General features: G+C 39.9%; 2 protein-coding genes across 3 annotated transcripts; one reads left to right on the plus strand and one right to left on the minus strand.

Moving 5' to 3' along the window:
* Positions 1 to 8,793: 8,793 nt before the first annotated feature.
* Positions 8,794 to 12,819, minus strand: LOC115732211 (ATP synthase subunit delta', mitochondrial-like). Its single transcript, XM_048276763.1, has 2 exons — positions 12,439 to 12,819; positions 8,794 to 9,354 (listed from the first exon to the last, which is right to left on the minus strand). The coding sequence occupies exons 1-2, from the start codon at positions 12,715 to 12,717 to the stop codon at positions 9,010 to 9,012; spliced, it is 624 nt and encodes a 207-aa protein (XP_048132720.1). The 5' UTR covers positions 12,718 to 12,819; the 3' UTR covers positions 8,794 to 9,009.
* Positions 12,820 to 13,763: 944 nt separating this feature from the next.
* LOC115732213 (probable dolichyl pyrophosphate Glc1Man9GlcNAc2 alpha-1,3-glucosyltransferase) lies at positions 13,764 to 18,104 on the plus strand. Of its 2 annotated transcripts, none has more exons than XM_030662870.2 (4): positions 13,764 to 14,560; positions 15,792 to 15,998; positions 16,367 to 16,604; positions 17,589 to 18,104. In XM_030662870.2, exons 1-4 carry the CDS (start codon positions 13,835 to 13,837, stop codon positions 17,993 to 17,995), a joined length of 1,578 nt encoding a protein of 525 aa, XP_030518730.2. In that variant the 5' UTR covers positions 13,764 to 13,834; the 3' UTR covers positions 17,996 to 18,104. The 2 variants fall into 2 exon arrangements, with proteins under 2 accessions (XP_030518730.2, XP_048132670.1); XM_048276713.1 differs by having other exon boundaries at positions 16,427 to 16,604.
* The last annotated feature ends 5,184 nt before the right edge of the window (positions 18,105 to 23,288 follow it).

Below are 23,288 nucleotides of genomic sequence, written 5' to 3' on the forward strand. Positions count from 1 at the left end.
TCAAAGTTTTGCAATGATCGATGTGATTATATTCGTGTATGAATTCATTTTGATTTCAAACCTTTGGCTCTATGGTACTTAATTTCGTTCCTTCGAATGCAACCTCACGTAAGAAAATATAGGCAGATGCTTGCCATACTTGTAGTTTCTACAGCCACGGTTAGAGCCTCAGGTAGAAAATGCTCTCAATACTCATTATGAATAATGACAATATTCCATTTAAATTTTGAAGACAATGGTTTTCTGTGGTTTCTTATTTTTTTCTACTCTCAAAATTTGGGTGGGTTAACATATCAAACACTCCGTTACAAAATAATGGAAAAGGGGTAAATACAATCTATGCACTGATATGGAGTTACTCTAAGTACATACAATTCTGGTAGACAGAATAAAATATATGAGAAGTAGAACAGATACAACATAATTGATATAATTGTATTTTCTTGTTAAGGGAAATATTTATTTGCGAAACGGTATGTCCATTCATATAGGAGTCGTATCTTTTCTTTAAAAGGCAGTCGTTACATATGCAACACATAATTTTCACGCACGTGCATAATGAGTTTAACCGTTGTTGGAGATCTTTCCGATTAATGGTAAATGCAACTAACGATATTAACGAACTATAACTTCTGGCAATATATAACGGATTGTCCATGTAATTTAAGATTTTATCACACACATGCCATAGGTACTTTCGATACTGTGAAAATTGCCATTGATGTTCCCATCCATTTCAACGATCAACAATCTCATGATCTAGATTTGAGTTTTCTCAAAGAGATAAGTAATCACAAGGGATGCACCTGGTTGCGCTTCTAAAGTAAGTCAATTCTAACAAAACCTATAGGAGAATTGTCAAAAAAGTCCTAAACATTTTACACTTTTGTCAATTTAGTCTTAAGCTTTTTAAGTTTATCGATTTGGTCCTAAACATTTTCACATTTTGTCAATTCAATCCTATTGTCTGGAAATCGCAAACGTCCTAACATGGACAATTTATAATAATATTTTAGTGTTGTACTCTTTCTGAATATTTTTATCTTTTTTTATTTTTTTTTCCTTCTCTCTTTTTTCTATTTTCGTTTTCCTTTTCTTTCCTTTTTTCTTTTCCTTTTTTCCCTCCAGCCTGACCTTCAACTATGTTAGGCGATGATCACCCTCGCCTTTGGCCGGTCACCGGACCTCGATGATTGGCTAGAGGAAGAAAAAAAAGGTAAGAGAAAGAAAAAAATTAAAAAATAAATAAAAATATATTATAAATATTACAAATATCATAAAAATTATCTACGTTAGTACCGGTCGTGCCACGCCAGCAATTTCTAGCCAATTTTGATTGAATGTACTGAATTGATACAAATGCAAAAGGTTTTATATTGAATTGACATAAATGCAAATTTTAATACCGAATTGGTATAATTGTAATAGGTTTAAGACTTTTTCGGTAATTCTTCCTAAGGGAACATGTTAAATGCAAATTGTGCCAGTCTATCCATGACAATAATGAGGATACCTAAGTATTTACCTATTTATAGAGCCCTTCATCTTTGGTGCTCCTCGCCTGAGCCCCATAAATTTCTTCTTCTTTCTTACTAGCCCTTGTTGTGCTTCAAAGCGATACCTCGTGATGCTTACGAAACACAACATCAAGCATCAAAGGCTCACTCGCGTCTTCGAAAAATTCTTTTGATATGCATCCAATGATCATGTCTTACATACTCCGATCTTGCATGTAAATAAGTGTCGGATCAATGATTTACCAAAAAGAATGCTTCATCCTTGGTAAGATCTCTCTCTCTCTCTCTCTCTCTCTCTCTCTCTCTCTCTCTCTCTCTCTCTCTCTCATGATGATTCTAACATCCTAAAATGCATTTTTAAAATAACAGCGTGAGGCACTAAGATGGCGAGGCGATGGCAGAGAACTCTTGCAGAAGCAAAGTCTCCATCAATAAGAAGCGCTGCTTTGTTGCTGGACGATGCAGCAGAGTCTCATCCAGACCCACGTAGTCGCTATACCCACCATCCTCTGCAGCCAACCGCATATGAAGTCGAGGGAGATGTCCTGAGCCCTATCTTAAGTTTCCGTGCTATCGTTTGCACGGAATACCTTGTCTCATGTTTGCAAGCTGTTGATCTCCCTCCTCAGAAAATCACAAAGGAAGAGAGCATGGGAACAATTAAAATGGTCGATAGGTTGAACGTTTTATGTATCTTATGTGAATTGTATGAGAGTCGGTTATTTTGAATATTGTGTGTCTGAGGGAGATGTCTCGAGCTCTGTCCTAGGTTTCCATGCTATTGTCCACTTGGAATACCTTGTCTCATGGTGGCAAGCTACTGTTCTCCCTCCCGTGACAATCGAAAGGGAAGAGAACATGGGAACAAGTTAAATGATCGATAGGTTCGACATTGTACGAGAGCCTCTCACTTTGATTAGTGAGTCACTCTAATTGAAATTACAATTGCTTGTCCTTTTGAAGATTAACTTGTTGCATTTTGTCAAGGAAAGCTTTCACACAAGACACTATTCAAAGTGAGCGGCCCTCGAACAATTTTACAAAAGATACGCAATAAAGTAATTCCAAAAAAAATTCTAACATGATGATGCTTTTACGTAAGTTATTTCGACCAAAGAACACCCAAATTCAAATGACGGTAAATTTTCTCTCAGTTCGACAAGTAAACAAAGTTTTGCAATGATCAATGTGATCTCATATTCGTGTATGTGTTCATTTCAATTTTAACCCTTTGGCTCTACACTAGTTATTTCGTTCCTTCAAGTTCAACCTCAAATAGGAAAATATAAGCAGATGCTTGCCATCCTCGTAGTTCCTACAGCCACGGTTAGAGCCTCAGGCAGAAAATGCTCTCAATATTCCTTGTGAATAGTGTTTATATTCCATTTAATTTTGAAGACAATAATCTTCTGTGGATTCTTACTTATTCGTACTCCCAAAATTTTGGGGGATTAATATATCAAAAACTCCGTTACAAAATCATGGAAAAGAAGTAAGTACAGTCCATGCACTGATGTGGAGTTACTCTCAGTACATAAGAAGTAGAACAGAGATGACATAATTAATCTAATTGTATTATCCTGTTAAGGAAATTATTTAATAGCGAAACCGTATATCCATTCATATAAGAGTCGCATATTTTCTCGAAAAGGCATTCGTTACGTTTGCAAAACGTAATTTTCACGTGCATAATGAGTTTAACCGTTGTTGGAGATCTTTTCGATTAATGATAAATGCAACTAACGATATCAACGAACTATAATCTTTGGCAATAATATAATGAAAAGTCTACATACTTCAAGATCACACTCATGTCGTAAGTACTCTTGATACTGTGCAATTGCCATCACGAGGGGATGTACATGGTTGAGCTTCTAGAGTAAGTCAATTCTAACAAAACCTGCGACAGATGCTATTTCTTTTTGTGGGATGTGTTAAATGTAAATTGTGCGAGTCTATCCATAATAATAATGAGCATGCGTAAGTATTTACCTATATATCGAGCCCTTCATTTATGGTGTGCTCCAAGCCTTAGCCAACGGCAATTCTTCTTCTTTCTAATTAGTCCTTCTTGTGCTTCAAAGCCAGACCCTAATCCCTAGGAAACACAGCATCAAGCACCATATCTCACTCGCATCTTGAACTCTTTTGACATGCATCCATGACCAGGTCTCACATACTCCAAAGATGAGCAATAGCAGTTCCACTTAGAGTGCCTTTAACGATATGCAACTCTATTTTCAACTCTAATGAAGTAATTCACAAAACTTCGTGACATGATGATGCTTTTTCCATAAGTTATTTCAACAAAAGAACACCCAAATTCAAAGGATGGTTGAAAATGGGATAAACATCCAGAAGAGACTATTCGTGCATGTTTTCATTTCGATTTCAAACCTTTGTTCCTTCAAATTCAACTTCATATGTGAAAATATAGGATGCAAAGTTCACGCGATTCGCCAATCGTCTCTGAATTAGTTTATGATTATTTGGTTTAACATGACCCTCTACATGGTTAGACTCATAACACTAAATTATAATATTATTGCAAGATCAATGAGTTTGATGGGTGTTGCAAGCGCGTCTAATTCATTAAGTTGGTCTCATTTATATAATCGAAAAAGGGAATGTGAGTTTAGCGATAACTAAGCGTTTGTGATTTTGGCTGGATGAAGCAACCTTTAGGTGAAGCATGCGCTTTTTAGGCATGATTTCGGTACGTATAATAGATCATTTCGAATACCGTCGAATTTCCACATCCACAGTGATTTCTCGAAATCTTTAGGTTGGTAGTCAAATTTCCTTAAAACCTCAATAATTAATTAATGAATTAATGTGCAACCCTGTTTTTGGACTGAACAATTCTGGCCAGACCTACCATTTGTGATATCTGCTAGTATGGTAATGTGTATTGAATGTAGATATGCAATTGTATCCACAGTAATAATGAGGGGGGCCAACACATTGCCTATTTATACAATCCTTCATCTTTTTATGCACCATGCTTCTTCTTTTTTACTATTGTAATTTATTATATTTACAGTCTCATGAGTAAATTTGGAAAACCCAAAATAAGGACCAAAAAAACAAAAAAAGAGCTTATTATTTCTGCTGTAAAATTCAATCAACACAAAAGTATGTCAGCCACTCAGCTTGAGATGAGAAATCCTTTCACAAACTTTGCCATTGTGAAGGAGTGATCCAATGTTTCATTCATTGTCTCTCCGTATTCGCATATTCTCTTATTCCTTACCCCATTCGATTGGCGGAAAAGGTCGATTTCATCTCCGTTGAAGCTGTGGACTCGGTCGACTAGAGAGTTCTGTAGGCCACTCTAGCCAATCACAATGCCGGGTCGGCGTCACAATTTTGTTCGGCCCCGTCTCTCACCACCCGCTTTCCTGTCGAGCAGACGGTAAGAAAGTGCATCACGAGGGTCGCCACACAAGAACATAACCAGAGCGACGACGATCAATCGAGAGTGAAAGGTTGCAAAATAAGGAAGCAATGTTGCAGGTGACAGATACACCGTGTAAAGAAATGCTGTTCAATACACAGTGATGCATACGCATACGCTTCAAGACTTCAGAATTCTTCAACACATTGGCACTTGCGAACAACTCGAACTCCATTCGATCTCGCGAAATCAGACCGACAAGTCGAGACACTAGTGGGAAAATGATCTAGAAATATCAACATAAAAAGTTTCGTTGATTCCTGTCTCATCCTCGAACTATGCCAGATCAAATTTTCAAATCGGTTTTGTTTTTGAGTTGGCTGCCATCTTTATTGTTGTTTTCCTTCAAAAGCAAGGTTTGACCCTAATGCTTTTATCTATCTGCTGGGACTAGGACCACTTCACCAGCCTCGAGTGCAAAACTAAAATCCTGACGATATATAGAACAGGTGATATTTGCTTTTAGGTTAATTCCTTCTTTTGGCTTAAGAATTTGATCTTTCCTGATACTGATTATACTGATTTTTCCCTTTATGCGTATCGAAATTAAATCAACAATAGAGCACGAGATCGTCGGACAAAGTCTAAGTCCATATAAGTAAATGAACTTGTCCTGTGGCTCTACGCAACTTAATTTCCATAATTCGGATTAGACGTAAGATGCTGAATCGATCGATCGCGATGCAAATAAGGAAAACATCGGGAAAAAAGAAGAAGAAAAAACTTCATTGTAACCTTAAAACCAGTCTGAAAATATTTTGTAGCCCAGAATGGAAAGATTCTGGCTAGAGCTCGCTTTGATCATCTCTCCTCTGTTTCTGTGACTAACCAGTGCCTGTTCATCGCTGCACATTCTCCCTCTCATCTCTCTCAGCCGATTTTCTGTCGTTTTCTTCTCTCTCTCTTAAAGTCTCTGTCTTCTTCCCCCCCCCTCCCCCCTTGCCTAAGGAACGTCCTCCATTCACAGGGATTAAAAAAGAAGTCTTTCTCTCTGTTTTTCACCCTCTTCAAGGTTCTTGCTGTTTGTCATGGCTCCTCAGTTTCCTGTAGCATCAAGAAGCAGAGCTCGAACGAAGAAAGGAGATCCCTATGCCAGATATTTCTCCAAGGCGGAACCTGGAAGAAGGAAAGGCAGTTCAGGAACGGACATCGGTGGCAGCAGAGCTCGGCCAAGAGCCTCCTCTGTTTCGGGTGGCTTGGGAGCCGGAGGCGTGGCTGGGGATGACGGCCATGAGGTCATCATCATTACCGACAATGAAGACGGAAGTGACGAAGCTATTTCGGTGAGTGGGAGTGTTGAGGAGGAAGAAGAGCCCTGCAATTACAGACTTCAGACAGTGCGCAGGTTCGAGCCTAACCAGATTTCACTAAAAGGTAAGGACATTGTTGTTGTTGATGACGTTGGTGGTGATTCTGATAAAGAGGAGAGCACAGACTTTCAGTCTGATGATGACTTGATATGCTGCGGTGAAGGGAGAAGTGTTGGCGAACAGGGTGAGGGAAATGGCAAAAGTTTCGGATCCGAGGGTGACCATTATGCGCAGAATCTGTCCTGGAAGAACACTCCATCAGTGACCAAAGATCCTGAGGCTGTTCTTAGCTCAGGTCATTTGACCTCTTCAACCGAGAGCTCAACTGCAGCTGATGATAGCAGTGATGAGGATTACGTTGCGTACATGTCAGAAAGATTGAGCACAGACGGAGAAACTTCCTTGAGCTCAGAAGAGTATAGCGAGCGTGAGGAAAATATGAAGAGAAGGAAAAAAAGAAAACGTAAGGACAAAGGCGAATCAAGCCGTTTATACAGTGCAAGGAAGAATAATAAGAAGGTTGCTATTGACTGCGTAGATGATCCGATAATTGACGATGTGGGAAGAAAAGAGAATGCGGAACATAGAGTTTCGTGGGTCAATGAATGGTTGCTGGATGATGAGGAGGAGAAAAAAAAGGAAGAAACGATTAATATCAATCGATTGAATGCAGAAATCGACTGTCCTTACAATAACGACAATGGAAAGACTGAGTGGATGGAGGAAGGAGGAAGCTCTAGGGTGTCGGAGCGCAGAAGAGGATCGAGGGAAACAGAAGAAACAGGACGCAGGGGTGAAGATGATGATGAACTGTTGCAGGGGGAAGGCAAAGCAGCAATTGAGTTGGATGGAGTGAATGCTGAAACAGATGTCTCTTTCAGTAATGAGAACGAAAAGACGGGGAAGATGGAAGAAAGAGGAAACTTTAGAGCGCTGGAGGAGGAACAACTGAAGCAGAGCCGAGAGAAGTCAACTTCCCGTAGTAAGGTCTCTGGCATTGACAGAAGAATGGAGGAGAAAAGATGCAGAAAGCATGTACAGTCAGGCTCTGCTCCTGTCATTCGAAATTCGACTTCATCGAAAGTAGAAGGTCGGAAGGAGAGGGATTCAGGCATGTCCTGTAGCAGCCAACATCTGCAAAAGAAGAGGAAGCATGAGGATTGCAGCAGAGAGAAAGCGTCTGCAAATGGAGTTGCCAAGAATGATTGTAGGGCCAATTGGAAATCTAGAACTAGGAGGGAGAGAGCTAGGGAACCATGGTTAAATAAGTTCTTCGTACTCGCCGATTGCCTATGGGGCAAGGATGATCTTCAAGATGATAAAGAGAAAGAAAATGCGGATGAAGACAAACAGTGTGCTGGTGACAGTACCGTGAAGGCGGAGAGAAGAGAAAGCATGGAGTGTGGAATCTTGACTAAGCCGGAAGAGGGTGTTGGGGCGAATCAAGCGGAAGCAAGCAAAGATAGTAGGAGCACCCGAGACTATGGAATCCGCCGGGAGAGATCCAGCAAATCGAAAGAATTCAAATATTTCAAACGTCCTGCTGAGAAGTTCAGCAGCAATTAGGATGATGCTGGTCCAAAGGAAGTTGTACAGGACATAGCCAGTAGGACAGAGCCATGGGCGGATGCGTCTCCGTTTCCTGTGAAGGTCTCCGCTTCCTGTGAAGTTCTCCTGAATAGATGAGGAACCGGAACCGACAGATGGACAAGAAGTGGGGCGACACGGAATTTTATCTTAGGGCTGGTGAAAATTGGATGAACACAAAATGAGGTTGTATCAGGAATTACACACAGTGAATCAAATGTCTATAGTAAGTTGTATCAGGAAGCTGAGTTGTAGTAAAAGTGTACATGGCAACGTACAGAATGAGGTTGAGTAGCATTGTGTTCGAAGAAGTCAATTCACATCAACGGTCCATGATCATGTCAAGTGCATGGCATAAAACTAATCCGGTGAAACCACCAAGATGAATAGTTTAGTGATAAATGATCTTCTATTTTTCACGAGATCACGAGTTCAATTCACTTCTTGGTTCTTCAAGTTGAAGATGTTGCAAGTAACATAACTCGTAGCTTTTATCCGCGGAATGTGACATTCGCGATCATTTAAGCAAAACCAAATGATTCAGAAAAAGGTCAAACAAAGATCTAGGTCCTTTTATTTGTCACTTTAAGGAAAAAGATCAAGGTTACATATCATGTAATCCAGGAAAAAATAATATACTTGAATATAGATCACCCCCAACTCTCATTCACTTGCTTTTCCCTGTTCGCTGACCGCTAAAACGGTGAAACAAGATTATCCTCTTACTAAAATTGGATTACCAATGGTGTATAGAGGTTCTGTTCCATGTCCTAGTTGACATCCTTCAATCATAAGAAACCAGCATCTCCCTTGCTACTGTTTACATCATTCAAGATAAAGTACCCTTCCACTTGCGTGTGTGAGAGAGATATAGAGAGACACAGCCACATAGAGAGAGAGAGAGAGAGAGAGAGAGAGAGAGCTTCAAAGATGTCCATTTTCCCATTCAGAAAGCCAAAAGAATTTCACTTGAGGATTATTTTATCGAAGAAATTACCGTGCAGGATCGACCAGCACAGAATGTCGGAGAAATCTCTTTTCCCGTCAGTTCCAGATGTCAGTCAAGCACATTAAAGGGGGAAAAAAGACGGGTGATGCTGAAAATGACCAACCAAGAACAGGCCCAGGGTTTGAAGACTTAGCCGGTTAGAGCTGAGTTGAGAGCACTATGCACATCCACTCCGATTTGTGCTTCGGCTTTTTCCAAGTCCGTGGAGGCTGAGTTCAGCTTCTGGGTAAAATCAGCAAGCCCCTTCTGGACCAGGCTTGCATCAATTCGATCAAGCGGTACAGCCTCAACAGCAATAATATCCGCATATGAGTTTGCATGGACGAACGCAAAGCCGCTGCTAACAAAGTACTTTGTCACTTCATTTCCATCGTGCACCAACATAATTCCAGGTTTTAGTTCTGCAATTGTGGACACATGCCCAGGAAGAACACCAAGTTGTCCTGTTGTAGCTGGTACTATGACCATGTCCACCTGAAAGAGAGGAAAGGGAGATTATCCACAACAGCAAATGTAAGGATAGCATGATATTCATCCCGCAGCAGCAACAGAAGCTTTATTGATCCAAGCAGTGCTTTAATTTTGTGCTCAAGAAATGCATTAAAAGCTTGTAACGTCATAATACGATATATGTAGCATCAAAAGACCAATTTGTTCCTCCTAGTACTCCAAAATAATAGTAGCTATCACACTCCTTCGATAAATCCCTACTTGTATTGCCACTCCAAGCTTCCAATCTCCATTCTCCTCAGTAGCATTAATATGTCGTGGGAGTGAATCAGATTAAATGAGCATGACCAATCAAACAATGAGACAGGAGAGAATATAAGGTCTATCAGAGCATGAACAATATCAGGTTTAAAGTAGTAACTACTATCAATCAGGAGAAAAATACCAATATCCCAGGGAAAAAAAAAACCATCTTCTAAGGGATTCTACCTGACCAGAGCAAATCTGGAATCAACTACCAAGTCTGCCACAACAGTAAGAAACCCATGAGGTCACTAGAATTCTAGACAACAGAACTGCTAATAGCCCATAGACTTGGGCCATAACTTCAGGGATTATTCTATTCTAGAAAAACAGATCATATAGAGAGGAGATAGAGTTATCTTCTTTTAATAGCTCTCCGTGGACCAAGTTGTACTGAGGTCAAGATACTAATGGAATAAGGGAGGAATTGTATAGCTATTTTGTTGGAATAGAGTAGGAGTGGAATAGTAACTCCAGGACTATTACTTCTTTGGTTCATTAGAATTGCCCGAGATCAAAAAATTAGAGAATCACATCAGAATACCAAAAATTCACTCTAGCCAGTTTTAATCCATAAAAAACTAAAGCCTAATAACCTATAATACTGTTGCAATTTCTTTTGATCACCAATAGCAGCAATCTTTTCTTTCGTAAAGATATTTCTGTCCAAAAGTTAATCTCCCTTTCACCTTTTTCATCACTTATATTTGCACCTTCAAAGCAGCAGTTTCTTGAATTTGCATCTCTTATACAAACATGCTCATATCACCATTACCAGCAATTGATAGAACCGAAATGAAATAGGATATTTTTTATGAGTGACTGGATCAAATCAAACAATACAAATTATATTCCAAAATCTACGCAACACTAAAACTGACTTCTTTTACAGCTTGCAAAGCACTTGACATGGACAACTTCTTTTGCTTTAATAATTTAAATGCTTCCAATGAAATTCATGCAAATCACTTTGGTTACAAGTGGTGGCAGCTAAATTCGGCTCAGGAGTTGGATGCACCCCAAAAATGGAAAGATGTCTAACAACCAGGGGCTTGGAGATGGAAAGAGAAGGCTGGAAGGACTTCCACATTTCCATGGCATGTAAGATGGGGGGAAAGTGGAATGTATTTATATTCCAAGATGGGTGTGGTATTGCACCTCTAAGAAAACAATCCTGATTTATTCGTTTCTACCAAATTACAAGAAGCTTTCCCAAGATAAACCATGCTTGGTAATTATAAACATTAGCTTTTTCCTAAACCTTAAGCTATATCAGAATCATTCAACTGGAAAAAAAAAAAACAACGTATTTCAATGGAAATGCTGTAAATCAAGGGTGTTCACAGTGAAAACTTTTGTTGACCATTGATATTATTGTCTAATCACGATTCTCACTCACTTTGTCCGTGAACTACTTAGATTGGGAAACATAAAAACCAAACATGGTATGCGAGCCACAAAAGCCAAAGTTAACTGTTAAATATGATATCAAATGTATTCCTTGGTTTGGGTCGACGAAGCAATGCCACTCATAGTTCCCAAGAAGACAACTTGGGAAAGGAACTTTCCAGCATAATTTTCTTTCACTGTTTGGAAAAGTGCAGGGCAGATTCTCACCCCCGACTCCTTCAAAAAAGGAGTAGAGTTTCAGAAAGAGGATCTTTCTTACATGGAGACAAAAATGCCTCTATCTAGTTTTACACTACCCTTGAAAGTGCTGATTCTACAACATTTTTAAGATTCTGTGGGGATTAATTGGCTCATGGAATATTGGAAGAGTATTAAAGAGTTAAATCAGTGTACCCTTTGGTTTCGAGCAAGTCTGAATTTGCTGGATTTCTGTTGGCATTATGCTAGTTGAAGAAAAGAGTAGAAAGGCTTTTGACAGGAACAGCGCTTCTATCAATCTTCCCACAGATGGATTATCAGTGCTTTGATGGCCTTTCATATTCTCTCTCTGGTTAATGGTCTCTTTCCAGGGCTTGATCTCTACTTATATATGGGTTTGCATTCCTTAGCACCTCCACAGTGAAGTTTTCTTTCACTTAGTTCTTGATGAACAACAAGCAGACTGAATAAGGATCAGCATGTCAAAGAGATGGCACAAAGGCAAACCTAGAAAATGAAACAGGAACTACAAAAAGCACCACTTATAGTTGAGTCTACAGTCAAACAAATAGGTGTTTAATCTTGAATTGAAACTTCAATGTAGCACTACCTCCCCAGTAGTAAACTATCCTAGAACAGATTAGCAAGTTCTTGAACAGGGGAAAAATAAATTCGCCATTACTTACACTAAATCACTCTACAAACCCTCAGAATTGCGCAACTTGCATGCTTGTCAATGCTTGTCCTTCTAATTCACACACTATCCAATCATATCCCTCCACCATCACCCCTTCCCCACGCCGAGAGCAAAGCACAACACTAGAGAACTATCTGAAACACACGAATAACTAAATAATTGATCTCTTAGACATTGGTCAAGGTGGCAGCTTTCAAGGTATGAGAATTTACACAAAACAGCTATGCCCAAGCCGGCATTAGATCCATGCAACTAGCCCTTAAAACGCCTCAATACCCTACATTCAACACAAAAAACGCATTGCAAAAGCCCGACCTTGGACATCGGAAACACTACATAACCAACTCCACCCTAGAACAAACACCAGAAAACTCAACTCATCCGCCATCCCGCAATCATCCATACACAGCCAATCCAAAATCAACCAAAAAAAAAAAAAAGAAAAGCAATGCATCCAAACAGAAATGACTGATTCAGCCAATCGAGCTCCAGAAACGAACCTCTTTTTGGGACAGCTCCGACGCATAAGGAAGGACGAAATTGACGGTGAGCTTGGAGGGGATCGACGACAGCGTGGGAGGCCTCGGCTGCATGAAGGAGAGAGGGGTTTGGGGAGGGTCGATGTTGGGGATCACCTTCTTCCACCCCTCCACGAAAGCCGCGTCGGCCGTCTGCGCTGCCGTTACATCCGCAGAGAAGGGACGGGAGGGGGCCCACCTCGCAGCGGCGGAGGTCAGGATGGACCGGTGGAGCAGCTTCTTCGTGGCTTGCCGGAACATGGCGGATCGAGGTGGGCAGTTCGCTCGGCTGTCGCGGGGTCGGAGAAGATGAAGAAAAGAGATTTGAGAGAGAGAGAGAGAGAGAGAGAGGTCGCAGTGATTTTGCCTCTCTCACCGGAGATTGACCTTCTTTGACTCAGTATTTACTTTTTTAATCGAGATTATCTTCTAGTAAATGTTTTCGTACGTCGTATATAAATAATTTGTAAAGATTCAAATTTGTTCAAATCAAATGTCAAAAAATTACAATACACAAATTATACATCACATGACATGGTCAAAACGAATTATGTAAGTTACTCACAGAGCACGTAAATTGAGTACGGCAAATTGATTATCCATTTCCCGAACGATTCTAACACCAATACGATGATGGACCCAATATCACTAGTTCCTTATTAATATCTACCGTATTGTACAACGTAAAGATATATAAGCTCGATTGGGCCGATAAACTTCTTTAGTTGTATATTAACGAGTTGGAACTTGACTTGACAAGATATTCAAATAATATCGAACTTAAATTGGATTAGAAATCGAGCGAGTTAGCATGTGATCATCAAGGTAAGCCCGAGTAATTTAATTCGAGTGATCATCGAGCCAAGCCCGAGTTATTTGCGAGTAACTTTGCTCAGCTTTACCCTTACTTTTTTGGTACAAAATAAGTGTCCGTTGGGAATGCCTCCTTCGTTTGCGCAAGGGTTTAATCCTTCTTTTGCATGTTGAATTAAAATTATTATCAACACATATTAAGTATTCAATGGATTTTCGAATTATTAATTGTGCATATAACGAGTACAGTCAGTGCGCTGGAAATTATAATATTTCCTCATTTGATCATGGCAACATTTTTTATAAATTTTTTTTGTCTGATTCTATTATGAAAGTCACATTATGTGCGCTAAGTGTCGTGTCTAGATTGCGAAACCTGTTCCCTCCTCATGCATCCTCATTATATAACTTATAATCTAAAACAAAATCCAATATTATATATATTTTTTTATAAAATTCCAAGTTTTCTTTTGGCCATTTTCCATCTACCTCTCCATGAGCTGCTTCTTCTGTACACCGGACTCGACCTAGACTGTCGCCGGCGATCCACTAGCTCAACACCCCCATGACGAATACCCCGCCGCCGCCCGTCTCGGAGCTCCGGTGGCACGTAGCCGTCGCCACCTGCCTCAAGCTCCTCTTGATCCCCTCCTACCGCAGCACCGACTTCGAGGTCCACCGCCACTGGCTCGCCCTCACCCACTCCCTCCCCCTCTCCCGCTGGTACACCGACGAGACCAGCCCCTGGACCCTCGATTACCCTCCCTTCTTCGCCTTCTTCGAGCTCCTCCTCTCTTACGCCGCCCGCGCCGTCGACCCGGTCATCGTCCACCTCCATCGTGGCCTCAACTGCCGTTCCGACTCCGTCGTCCTCTTCCAGAGGATCACCGTGATCGCCGCCGATTCGTGCCTCTTTTACGCGGTGTACCGCCTGACTAGGAAATGCGAGCCGCGTAAGGGGAGATTGATCTGGGCCTTGGTGATCTGGTCGCCGATGCTGCTGATCGTGGACCACGTGCATTTTCAGTATAATGGGTTCTTGCTGGGGATTTTGCTGCTGTCAATTTCGTACTTGAGCGAAGGGAAGGACTTGGCGGGTGGGTGTTTGTTCGCGATATTGTTGTGCTTTAAGCACTTGTTTGCTGTGGCTGCGCCGGTTTACTTTGTATACCTGTTGAGGCGGTGCTTCCGAGGCACGTTTGTGAGAGGCTTTGGTCGGCTTTCGGCTCTAGGGGTGGCGGTCATTGCGATTTTTGCGGCAGCTTATGGTCCATTCATTTACCATGGCCAGGTTAGTGCCTGCCCTGATTTCCAAAATGCTGAAGTAGTTGTGCAATGCTGCTTTATTTCTGTTTTTTATTTGGGGGCAACTTCTCGTGCAATGTGGAATCACAGAGATCACTAGTTAATTATGTGAACTGTCAGATGGTTTCTTCATTTTATTGGAATGGTACAATTGGTGTAAGATTATAATTTAGAGGTGATGGCTTTTAGGTGATCTTGCTGCTGTGGGCTATTCATTTAGTGGGAAGGACAGGTCCTCTGAGGATTTTTCGGATGAAGGCCATTTTATTTCCGTTTTGAGTGTTATATTGGCTTTTACTTGGTGTTCTGGTCATGAAAGTTCATAATTTCGCCTTTTCTGGCAGTGGAACATGGAGTTCTCTTGAGTTTGAGCGTGAATATTGATGTAGGAAAATGGAGAACTTATCCAGAAAGTCGGGACTATGTTTCGTAGCAACTGCTGTTTTATCTAGAAAAAGGAATACAGGAATGCGGCAATGTTGGGTTCTGAGGGTCATTTGAGCCTGATTGTAGAGCACCTATCATTCTTTTAAGTTTTAACATGTCTATGGGGCTTGAGTTTGGTACTTACTCTTTTTACTTAACTTCCTAGAAGTTACGGTGACAAGATCTACTTGTGTGTTAGGATTTGTAATACACCTTAAAGCGGAACCTTTTCTCTTCCACCTGTGGTTACAGCCATATCTGGTTGCCGATGCAACTATGTTTTCCAGTTCATGATGTTACAAGCACAGTTGCTCCCAAGATTCCATATGGAAAAGCTTGGAAGCTTACTTATGCATAGCTTGCTTATGGTTTAGATTATAGTAAATTATATTGCGGACACTGTGCTGACTAAAGCTTGCTTATGCAGACTTAAAGCTTACTTTTATGTCTGGTAAATATGTTCTTAGAATAGTCAGGATAGAATCATTTATCCATTCAATGTAGGAGCCTCCTCTTTTGTATCAACTTTAACTCCACGGATGATCTCTTGAGCAGACGCTACATGCATTTGGCCTGTGTAATCTGCTTTAAGACAGGCCTGCTATCACATCTTCCTAAAACTTATTTTGTATCATTCGATCCTTCTTGGAGAATCTAGATAGCTTTTATTGACTATATGTGCTTTTCACCATAAGATTTTATGGGTGCCACTCATATTTGACAGCTGATTTTGTGCTTGTGTTTGTTAATGCAGTTGATTAGTGCATAAGTATTGAACTCTATCTGTGCAGATGCAACAAGTCATTCGCCGTATGTTTCCATTTGGCAGGGGGCTTTGTCATGCTTACTGGGCACCAAATATGTGGGTTTTCTACATCGTAATGGACAAGGTGCTGTCTTTTGTGCTAAGAAGATTGGGGTTTGACATTCAAATGCCTGCAGCGTCATTCACTGGTGGGCTCGTGGGAAATTCATCGCCTTTTGCTGTACTTCCACAGGTAATTTCATTAAATTTGCAATTAATCTGGCCTTAAGGCTCTGCCAATCTGATGACTCATGTATAGTCAAGGAGGAGTTGATTAAGTCGCTTTGTTGATTTGTATTTTCCTGGTAATGTTCTTAGCAGTTCAGCTGATTTCTTATTTTCTCCGAAGAAACATATTATGGCAGAGGGTTGCCCAAATTTCATATTCTTAATTCCATGTCTCCCACATTTTTACACTTGGGAAATGCAATTTTTGACAAAAAAAATATGCATTTAGCACACATTGTGGGGACCAGAGTCATTGATCTTTTGAGTTTTCAGATGACCAGTAATTTCCCTGTAGCATTGCCATCTGATGTTGCATATATATTTTAACTACAGATCACCCCCTTGACAACCTTTATCATGGTTCTGCTAGCCCTATCTCCTTGTCTTATCAAGGCCTGGAGAAACCCCCAACCAAAGGACGCTGCAAGATGGATAGCATATGCCTACACAAGCGGATTCCTGTTTGGGTGGCATGTTCATGAAAAAGCATCTCTCCACTTTGTCATCCCCCTAGCACTCACTGCTGTACAAAGTCTGGGAGACGCAAAGCATTATTTCTGGCTATCAATAGGTATGCTCTTCAGCATACTTTTGGCATTGCCTAATCAAGTTATTCAGCTTACATTCAATCTTGTTTATTCTCTTTTGCTACTACGCTCATCGTATAGTGTGCTTGTTGCTCGTTGCTATAATAGCCTTATTTGGTTTGATGAGTTAAATTTCAGCTTTCAATGTGTGTGTGTGTGTGCGAGGAAGGAAGGAAGGAAAATTCCAGATTTTGTCAAAATCCCCTCTTTGGTTGTCTTATTGCCTAAAGGCATGGTGTGAATCAAGTTCTGAGTCAACTACAGATTATGGAGCCAAGTGTGTCTGGTGTGCTATTCCACATTCTGGCCATTTAATTTCTTATTCTCTTGAAGAAGAAGAGGAAAGGCAGTGGAATAATAAAAGGAAAAATTAAATTGAGGGGCATTGAGAGACTTTCCTGGCTAGTGTTCATATGGTCTCTTTAATATTCTTAGATTATGCATAATATCTACATACATTTCTACATACATATACGTACTTTTTCATGTGCATATTTGATCCCCGACCAAACAAAATGTGCATATTTTGATGATTCAGAGCTGGATCATATCATCCCAAGAAAGTTTGTTAGAACACTAACCAGATTGTTGGACAGTAAATCCGTGCACTGTGATACATGTTTCTACTTATTTCCAGTTTAACCTAAATGGGTCAATACTGTTATTATGTCAATTTCGCTTTAATCATGCTCATGCAGTGTTAGTGTTGCCTTCCATTGAATAATTTCTATTAGTCATGACATGTACTATCTGTTTTTTTTTTTGGTCAGATGTACTATCCGGTTGAGTTGTTCTATTGTCTTTGAGTTTGCAAGCCCTTACATATTCGTTTTCTTGATTCTGCATCACTTGTGAATAATCAAATACTTTTTGATGTCGACAAGGGGTAGACGTATCTAATGTCTTTTATGAATTAGCCAAACCTCTCAAATGCCTTGTTCTAACAGTCTTGTGTCTTTGCCATGCAGTATCCTGCTATTCGCTCTTCCCGCTTCTCTATGAAGCCCAAGAGTATCCCATAAAAGTGTTGCTGCTGCTACTGCATTGCATGGCGATGTTCCTTGGCTTCTCTGCGCTATTCAATGAGAGTGCAAGAGCAAAAGCAACTGCTCCTGAGTCTAGAAAAGGAGATCAATCTGGAGAGAAGAGAAGCTCGAGTCTGGCCAAGGGAGGAGGGTTTACCATTGGTTGGATCACAAGGTGTTATTTGTTCGGTATTTTACTCGTCGAGTTATGGGGTCAGTTCTTGCATCCTTACATTCTCGGCAATAAGCTTCCTTTTGTGCCCCTGATGATGATATCCGTATATTGTGCATTCGGCATCATGTACTCATGGATTTGGCAACTGAGATCGATTGTGAGATGTTCTAGTTGATAGCACTAATTCTTCCAAATTTGGTGTTTCTCTATCTTGAGGAACTCTCTGTTGTATTGATCTAATAGTTTGACTCCCAATTGAATGAGAATGGAAAAGCTGTTTTGCCACATCCTTAATGCATTTGACTGGATTAAAAGCTTGGTAGTCCTTCAAGGGATGAATCAGCAAACAAAACCACCACCTTGATTTGTGGTTTCATTGTCTGTTAGAAAGTCAGTAACTTCTCTATGAAGTTGCTTGTGAATGGTGAACATGACATGATGTTATTCTGTTCTAAGAAAATTATTCAAGAAATTGGCTAATCAAAAGAGTGCTGTTTTTTTTTTTTTCATTTGTCTTGTTTCTTCACATTAGTTATAGGAGAAATCCATTAGTCGTAAGTTCGACGATAAATATAAGCAAGTAAGACATCATTATTGGTGATTATGCGGTTGAATAATTGGTAAAATATGTCTTAAGGACAGGCTCCGGAAAACATTGGAATCTTGATGAGCACGACCTGGCGCAATTAACTTGGATTCTCCAATTTGGGACTGTGCATTAACCATTCAACTTGCGAAAAAGATCCGGATCATCTCTTCGCAGATTTCTTCCTTTGCAGAGAAGAGCTTAAGTTTGGAGTGAAGCAGAAGCATGATCAGACCAAATGCTAGCTGCATAGAGTGTGATTCAAATCTCCTCTTTTGAGTCCATTTAAAGACAAACAACCCTAATGGCTGGATTAACTTAATCCGAACTTAACAGAAAAATTTGTGAAAGTTTCTGAAACAGGAGACATGGCCCTGTTTCTGTTCCTTTCTGAGAGAGAGAGGACATGATAGAACTCCAACTCGATCAAAGGAAGAAATGTCAAAAAGCTGATGCACGCTCCAACCCAAGAACACATGTACTTTATCAAGTGACATAAAACATACACGTTCACCAACAAAGAACAGAAACAGAGGTCGTGCATTGCAGGAGCACGCCAAGAGTAAAAAGAAAGGAAGAGAGGACTCTGTGAGAGAGAGACTGCACCGGCCATTCCACCTTGCTATCACCTGATGCCATCTCTCTCCCTCTCTCTCTCTCTCTCTCTGTGGGTGAGTCATTCATGACATTTTGTGCAAGACAGTCTCAGTGTCTGCAAATGTTGTCTTCCTTGGACAGAGAAAGCAATTATGCTTCACCTGTTCCTTGGTACACTGTATTTAATCCCCAAAGGCCCTCTCTGACTCCTTCAAAAGGTTTACAGTTAGCATTTTCTAATTTTTAATTTTCTTTTCTTTTTTGTATTTTCTGAGTATGAACTTCATTTGTTCTTGGTAACCTTTCCAATATCAATTTGCTAGAGCTCTCTGGATGACCCACATAACATGGAGATGAAACTCTCGAGGACCACCGAAGCGATGATATCGAGAACGATTTTCTTCTATTGTCGTGTTTTTGTACGAGTGAAAGAAGTTTTTGTGAATTGATTTTTTCGGACTTTTGCGCGTTTTGTTTGTTGAAAATGATGAGCCGTCGGAAAATCATTTATGATCAAAGAAAATATACATGCTTAAAAATTTTTTAAAAATGAATTACTTAATCTAAAAAAGGGAAAATCATTTTCTCGAAGAATTATTTCTCACAAAGTATTTTCCTTTATCATGCACTTTTCTCCAAAACAAACACATCTTGATTGTACCTTTCCTTCTCGATGATCAACATGTCGACAGGTATTTATTAAATGCATCATCAGAAAAAGTTAGTATCCGGAAAATCGAAAGTTTTTCTTTTTTTGATTTATGAACAAGTGCTCCAAGAATACCCATTAATAAAATCCTTAAATCTTATTTACCCTCGTCTCATCACTTAAAGACAAACACATCACAATTCAAAGTATCTTTCCACAATATATCGTAACGAGTCATTTACACATTATCACGTTCTATCAAAATACTTTTTTAATACCAATTACGACAATCCTGAAACTCCTATTCACCCTTATCCAACCAAATGAAGACAACACATCAAAATTCGATATATCTCGTCGAAATACATCTTCTTCTTTGTGTTATGATCTCTTCGATAACAAGTGCAAACCCCGAGATGCCAAAGTCAAAGCAGCGTTTGGGGTCAACGCAATAATATAGTACCTCGAGCATAGGGCGTGCTCCATATCTGCATGCGATTTGCAACCCTAGAGCTGGAAATCATGTGGGCATGCGATAATAACGCAAATTAAGATTTGTAAAGTAGAGATAATGAGGTTGTCGTGCATATTCCATCTTTATTTTTAAAAAAAATTGCGATTTATCTTTGTGGCTTCGGGAAGATATTATGGTACTTATGTGGGACAAAAATCATTCTCTTTGATCATAAAGAAAGCATAACATTATCCTCATCATTCAGCAAGTACAGCTATGTATCTTTTAAATAAATAAATAAATAAAAGTTTGACTTTTGGAAGCTTTAGGAGGTGGGTTTGACCGTCTTATTCCCTCATATTTGTTTTTGCGCATGTCTGTAACTCTTAAGTAGCCTGGCATTATAAAACTATGCATTATAACCCAATCCTGGACTTCAATTATTCGTTGCATAATTACATGAACATCCAATTCATATTGGGGCACTTTCCTTTTACTAAGTGTATTTTTTTTTCTTTTTTAAATTTTATTCTTGATAGGAGGGTCCATCTGATTGTTTCAAAATCTCTAAAGTTCTAGGTGAAAAATAATAGATTCAAATGATAGAAGCCTGAAATTTGTTGAATCCAATACATCTTTGGTCATATGTAGGAAAGAAGAGTATAGGAGAGGACTTGTGTTTTCTAACTTGAATATTATGTTACAATCTATGTGCGATCCGTTACTTAAAAAAAAATCGGTTGTTAGAGAAGTTGTTGTTGTTGTTAATATGGTGTATCGGAATCCTTCTTTGTAAGAATCGATGAGTTCTTATTGGTATTTTATATGTATAGAGCACTTTGATTCTCGTCTAAAAACCTATATTATCGTCTAAAAATCAGTTGTTAGAGAAGTTGTTGTTGTCGTTGTCATGACCATTCAACGTTTTACCATTGTTGCCTTTGACAAAGGGCAGGAGATGCTACTCAACCTCAGCGACCGCAAGTGTTCTAGAGGGTACGGCGGCAAGTGGCGGCAGCGACAACGAGGTGTTGGTGTGGTTGCTCATGATTTTCTGGGCTAATTCTCTAGAAAAACACCAACTTTAGATTTGATGACGATTCTGGCCAGAACTAATTTTTGTTTCAGAAAAATCAACTTTAACTCAAGTCCTAAATCTAACCCCCTTAATTTGGATAAAATAGTTGTCCAACGTGGCAATTCTAAATTGTCAATAAATCCACGTAACTTGTTGACATGGATTTAAGGCACTATTCATTCTTCTTAGCACGGAATCCCAAGTTGTTCGTCCCTTTCACCTCAGTCACAACTTGAAGGACGATAGTTAAGGATAGGAGGTAATACGCACCCCTTTGGATTTCAGTGAGACAGCGAATCTGCCAAGCTCACGACTAGAGCCTTTATTTATTTATTTATTTATTTATTTTGAACAACCCCCACCCCCCGAAGCTTCGAAATAGTAAGGCAAGGTTTTTTTCAAAGATATTATTTTGAGGAAATTGTTGCTAAGCACCGATGATGATGTGGCCACATCGATGATGAACAGTGACGGAAGTGAAAAAAAAAAAGACAAGGAGAAAACTTGGCTTATTATTTCGAAACTTTAGGGGAGGGCTTGGGCTTGCATCAAAAGAACAAGAAAAAAAAAATTCTAGTCGTGACCTTGGTGGATCTTGTCCTAGCATCTCTCCATGGGTGGTAGTACACAACTTCAAATTCGGAAGACAGCGAAGGCTTGCGGTGACATGAAGGAGACGATGAATAGCTTAACCGCCCGTCCATCAAGCTGTGACCGAGGTAAAGTGAATAAACAACTTTGGATTTCATGCGAAGAAGATGATGAATAGTTGCTTAAACCCACGTCAGCATGCCGCATGAAAAGTTCATATCAGTGAATGAAGGTGGTTAATTTTTATTTTTATTTTTTGTTTTTTGGTCGAAAAAGGGTGGTTGAAAACTTGAAATCTCCATCACGGCAAAAAAGCAAGTGATTGAAAGAAAGAGCAACGAAGGTATTGGAAAAGGAGCTCTCTTTTTTCTTTTTTTTTGACATATTAAATTCCAAAGACAACATAAGAACCCGATATAGTCGAGTATAAGTATAACATATCATTTCTACATGCCATTAAATTGGAATTTCGTCCATTGGCGGCACGATGACAATTCACAAGATAATTCGGTTGATTATCTTTTATAGTCTGGAGAATTTTATAATCGGATAAAGGCGCCGACAATTCTCGAATTTTTTCAATTTTTTCAATCTAATCTTTGAGAGAGAGAGAGAGAACTTTTTTTGTCCGATTCGATCTTGAGTTATGCGATTATTAATTGCAAATTCTTACCTTTGTAAATGTTGTCCCCACCTTCATGGCACACGGAGGGAGAGAAGAGAGACAGTCTGGCCAAAGGTCGGCAAGGATCATTGGACACCGACGAGACCCTTACCGGTGGTTGGGTGGAAAACAACACGGCCCGTAGCCTTTGCCTTCACTTTCCGTCCCCCCCCATCTTGCCGTTCCCTCTCGGAATTTTAATCTTTTTTCTTAGGATTTTCAAACTGATTATTTTCTTAACATCCGCATCAACAATGAGTTAAGCGAGCACGCCGACGACGTCGTATTAACATGATCCATCGCGTCAATACCTTCGTTCTTACATCGAAACCTAAATATAAATTTAAAAAAAAAAAAGGGGGGGATCAATATTTCGAAAAAAAATAAATGATTTTACTCGTTTTATTTATGTCCTAAAAAGATTCAAGTCAAGTCAAGGATACCTCTATCGATCTTCAATTGGTCGTTGTAGGACGGTTCGAAATAATACAACACCTAACCGTCGCAAAAGTAGGGACCCTGCTTTATGTCTTGGAGTTAACAGGACTAAACGTAGGGCACGATTTGAGGCTGGGCAGCATCATTATGCGCAGCTCAAATTACGACATCAGCTAAAAAATAAAATAAAAAAACAGCCGATGTCCTAAGATCAAAAGGAGGAGCTGAAGTTTCACCATCCTAGCACACCGACAGATAGGCCGAATTGGGGTGGAAAGTTTCGGATATAGGTCCCGAGGTGGAGCCGTTTTCTCAAGACTGCACATAATTCCCCGAATGTTTACATCGATGGTTTAGAAAATTCATTATCCAATCGGAGTTTCAGGCGCCGGCATGCCTGTAACTTTATTT

Source organism: Rhodamnia argentea, chromosome 3 (assembly GCF_020921035.1).
Source record: "Rhodamnia argentea isolate NSW1041297 chromosome 3, ASM2092103v1, whole genome shotgun sequence".
Classification (NCBI taxonomy): domain Eukaryota; kingdom Viridiplantae; phylum Streptophyta; class Magnoliopsida; order Myrtales; family Myrtaceae; genus Rhodamnia; species Rhodamnia argentea.

What these genes read in the sequence shown, in the direction of transcription:
- LOC115732211 (XM_048276763.1), bottom strand. Translation starts at nt 12,717, where the DNA reads ATGTTCCGGCAAGCCACGAAGAAGCTGCTCCACCGGTCCATCCTGACC. An exon ending in CGGAGCTGTCCCAAAAAGAG is followed by an intron (nt 9,355 to 12,438) that starts GTTCGTTTCTGG and finishes CCTCTCTTTCAG; the next exon opens with GTGGACATGGTCATAGTACC.
- LOC115732213 (XM_030662870.2), top strand. Translation starts at nt 13,835, where the DNA reads ATGACGAATACCCCGCCGCCGCCCGTCTCGGAGCTCCGGTGGCACGTA. An exon ending in CATTCATTTACCATGGCCAG is followed by an intron (nt 14,561 to 15,791) that starts GTTAGTGCCTGC and finishes CTATCTGTGCAG; the next exon opens with ATGCAACAAGTCATTCGCCG. An exon ending in TTATTTCTGGCTATCAATAG is followed by an intron (nt 16,605 to 17,588) that starts GTATGCTCTTCA and finishes TTTGCCATGCAG; the next exon opens with TATCCTGCTATTCGCTCTTC.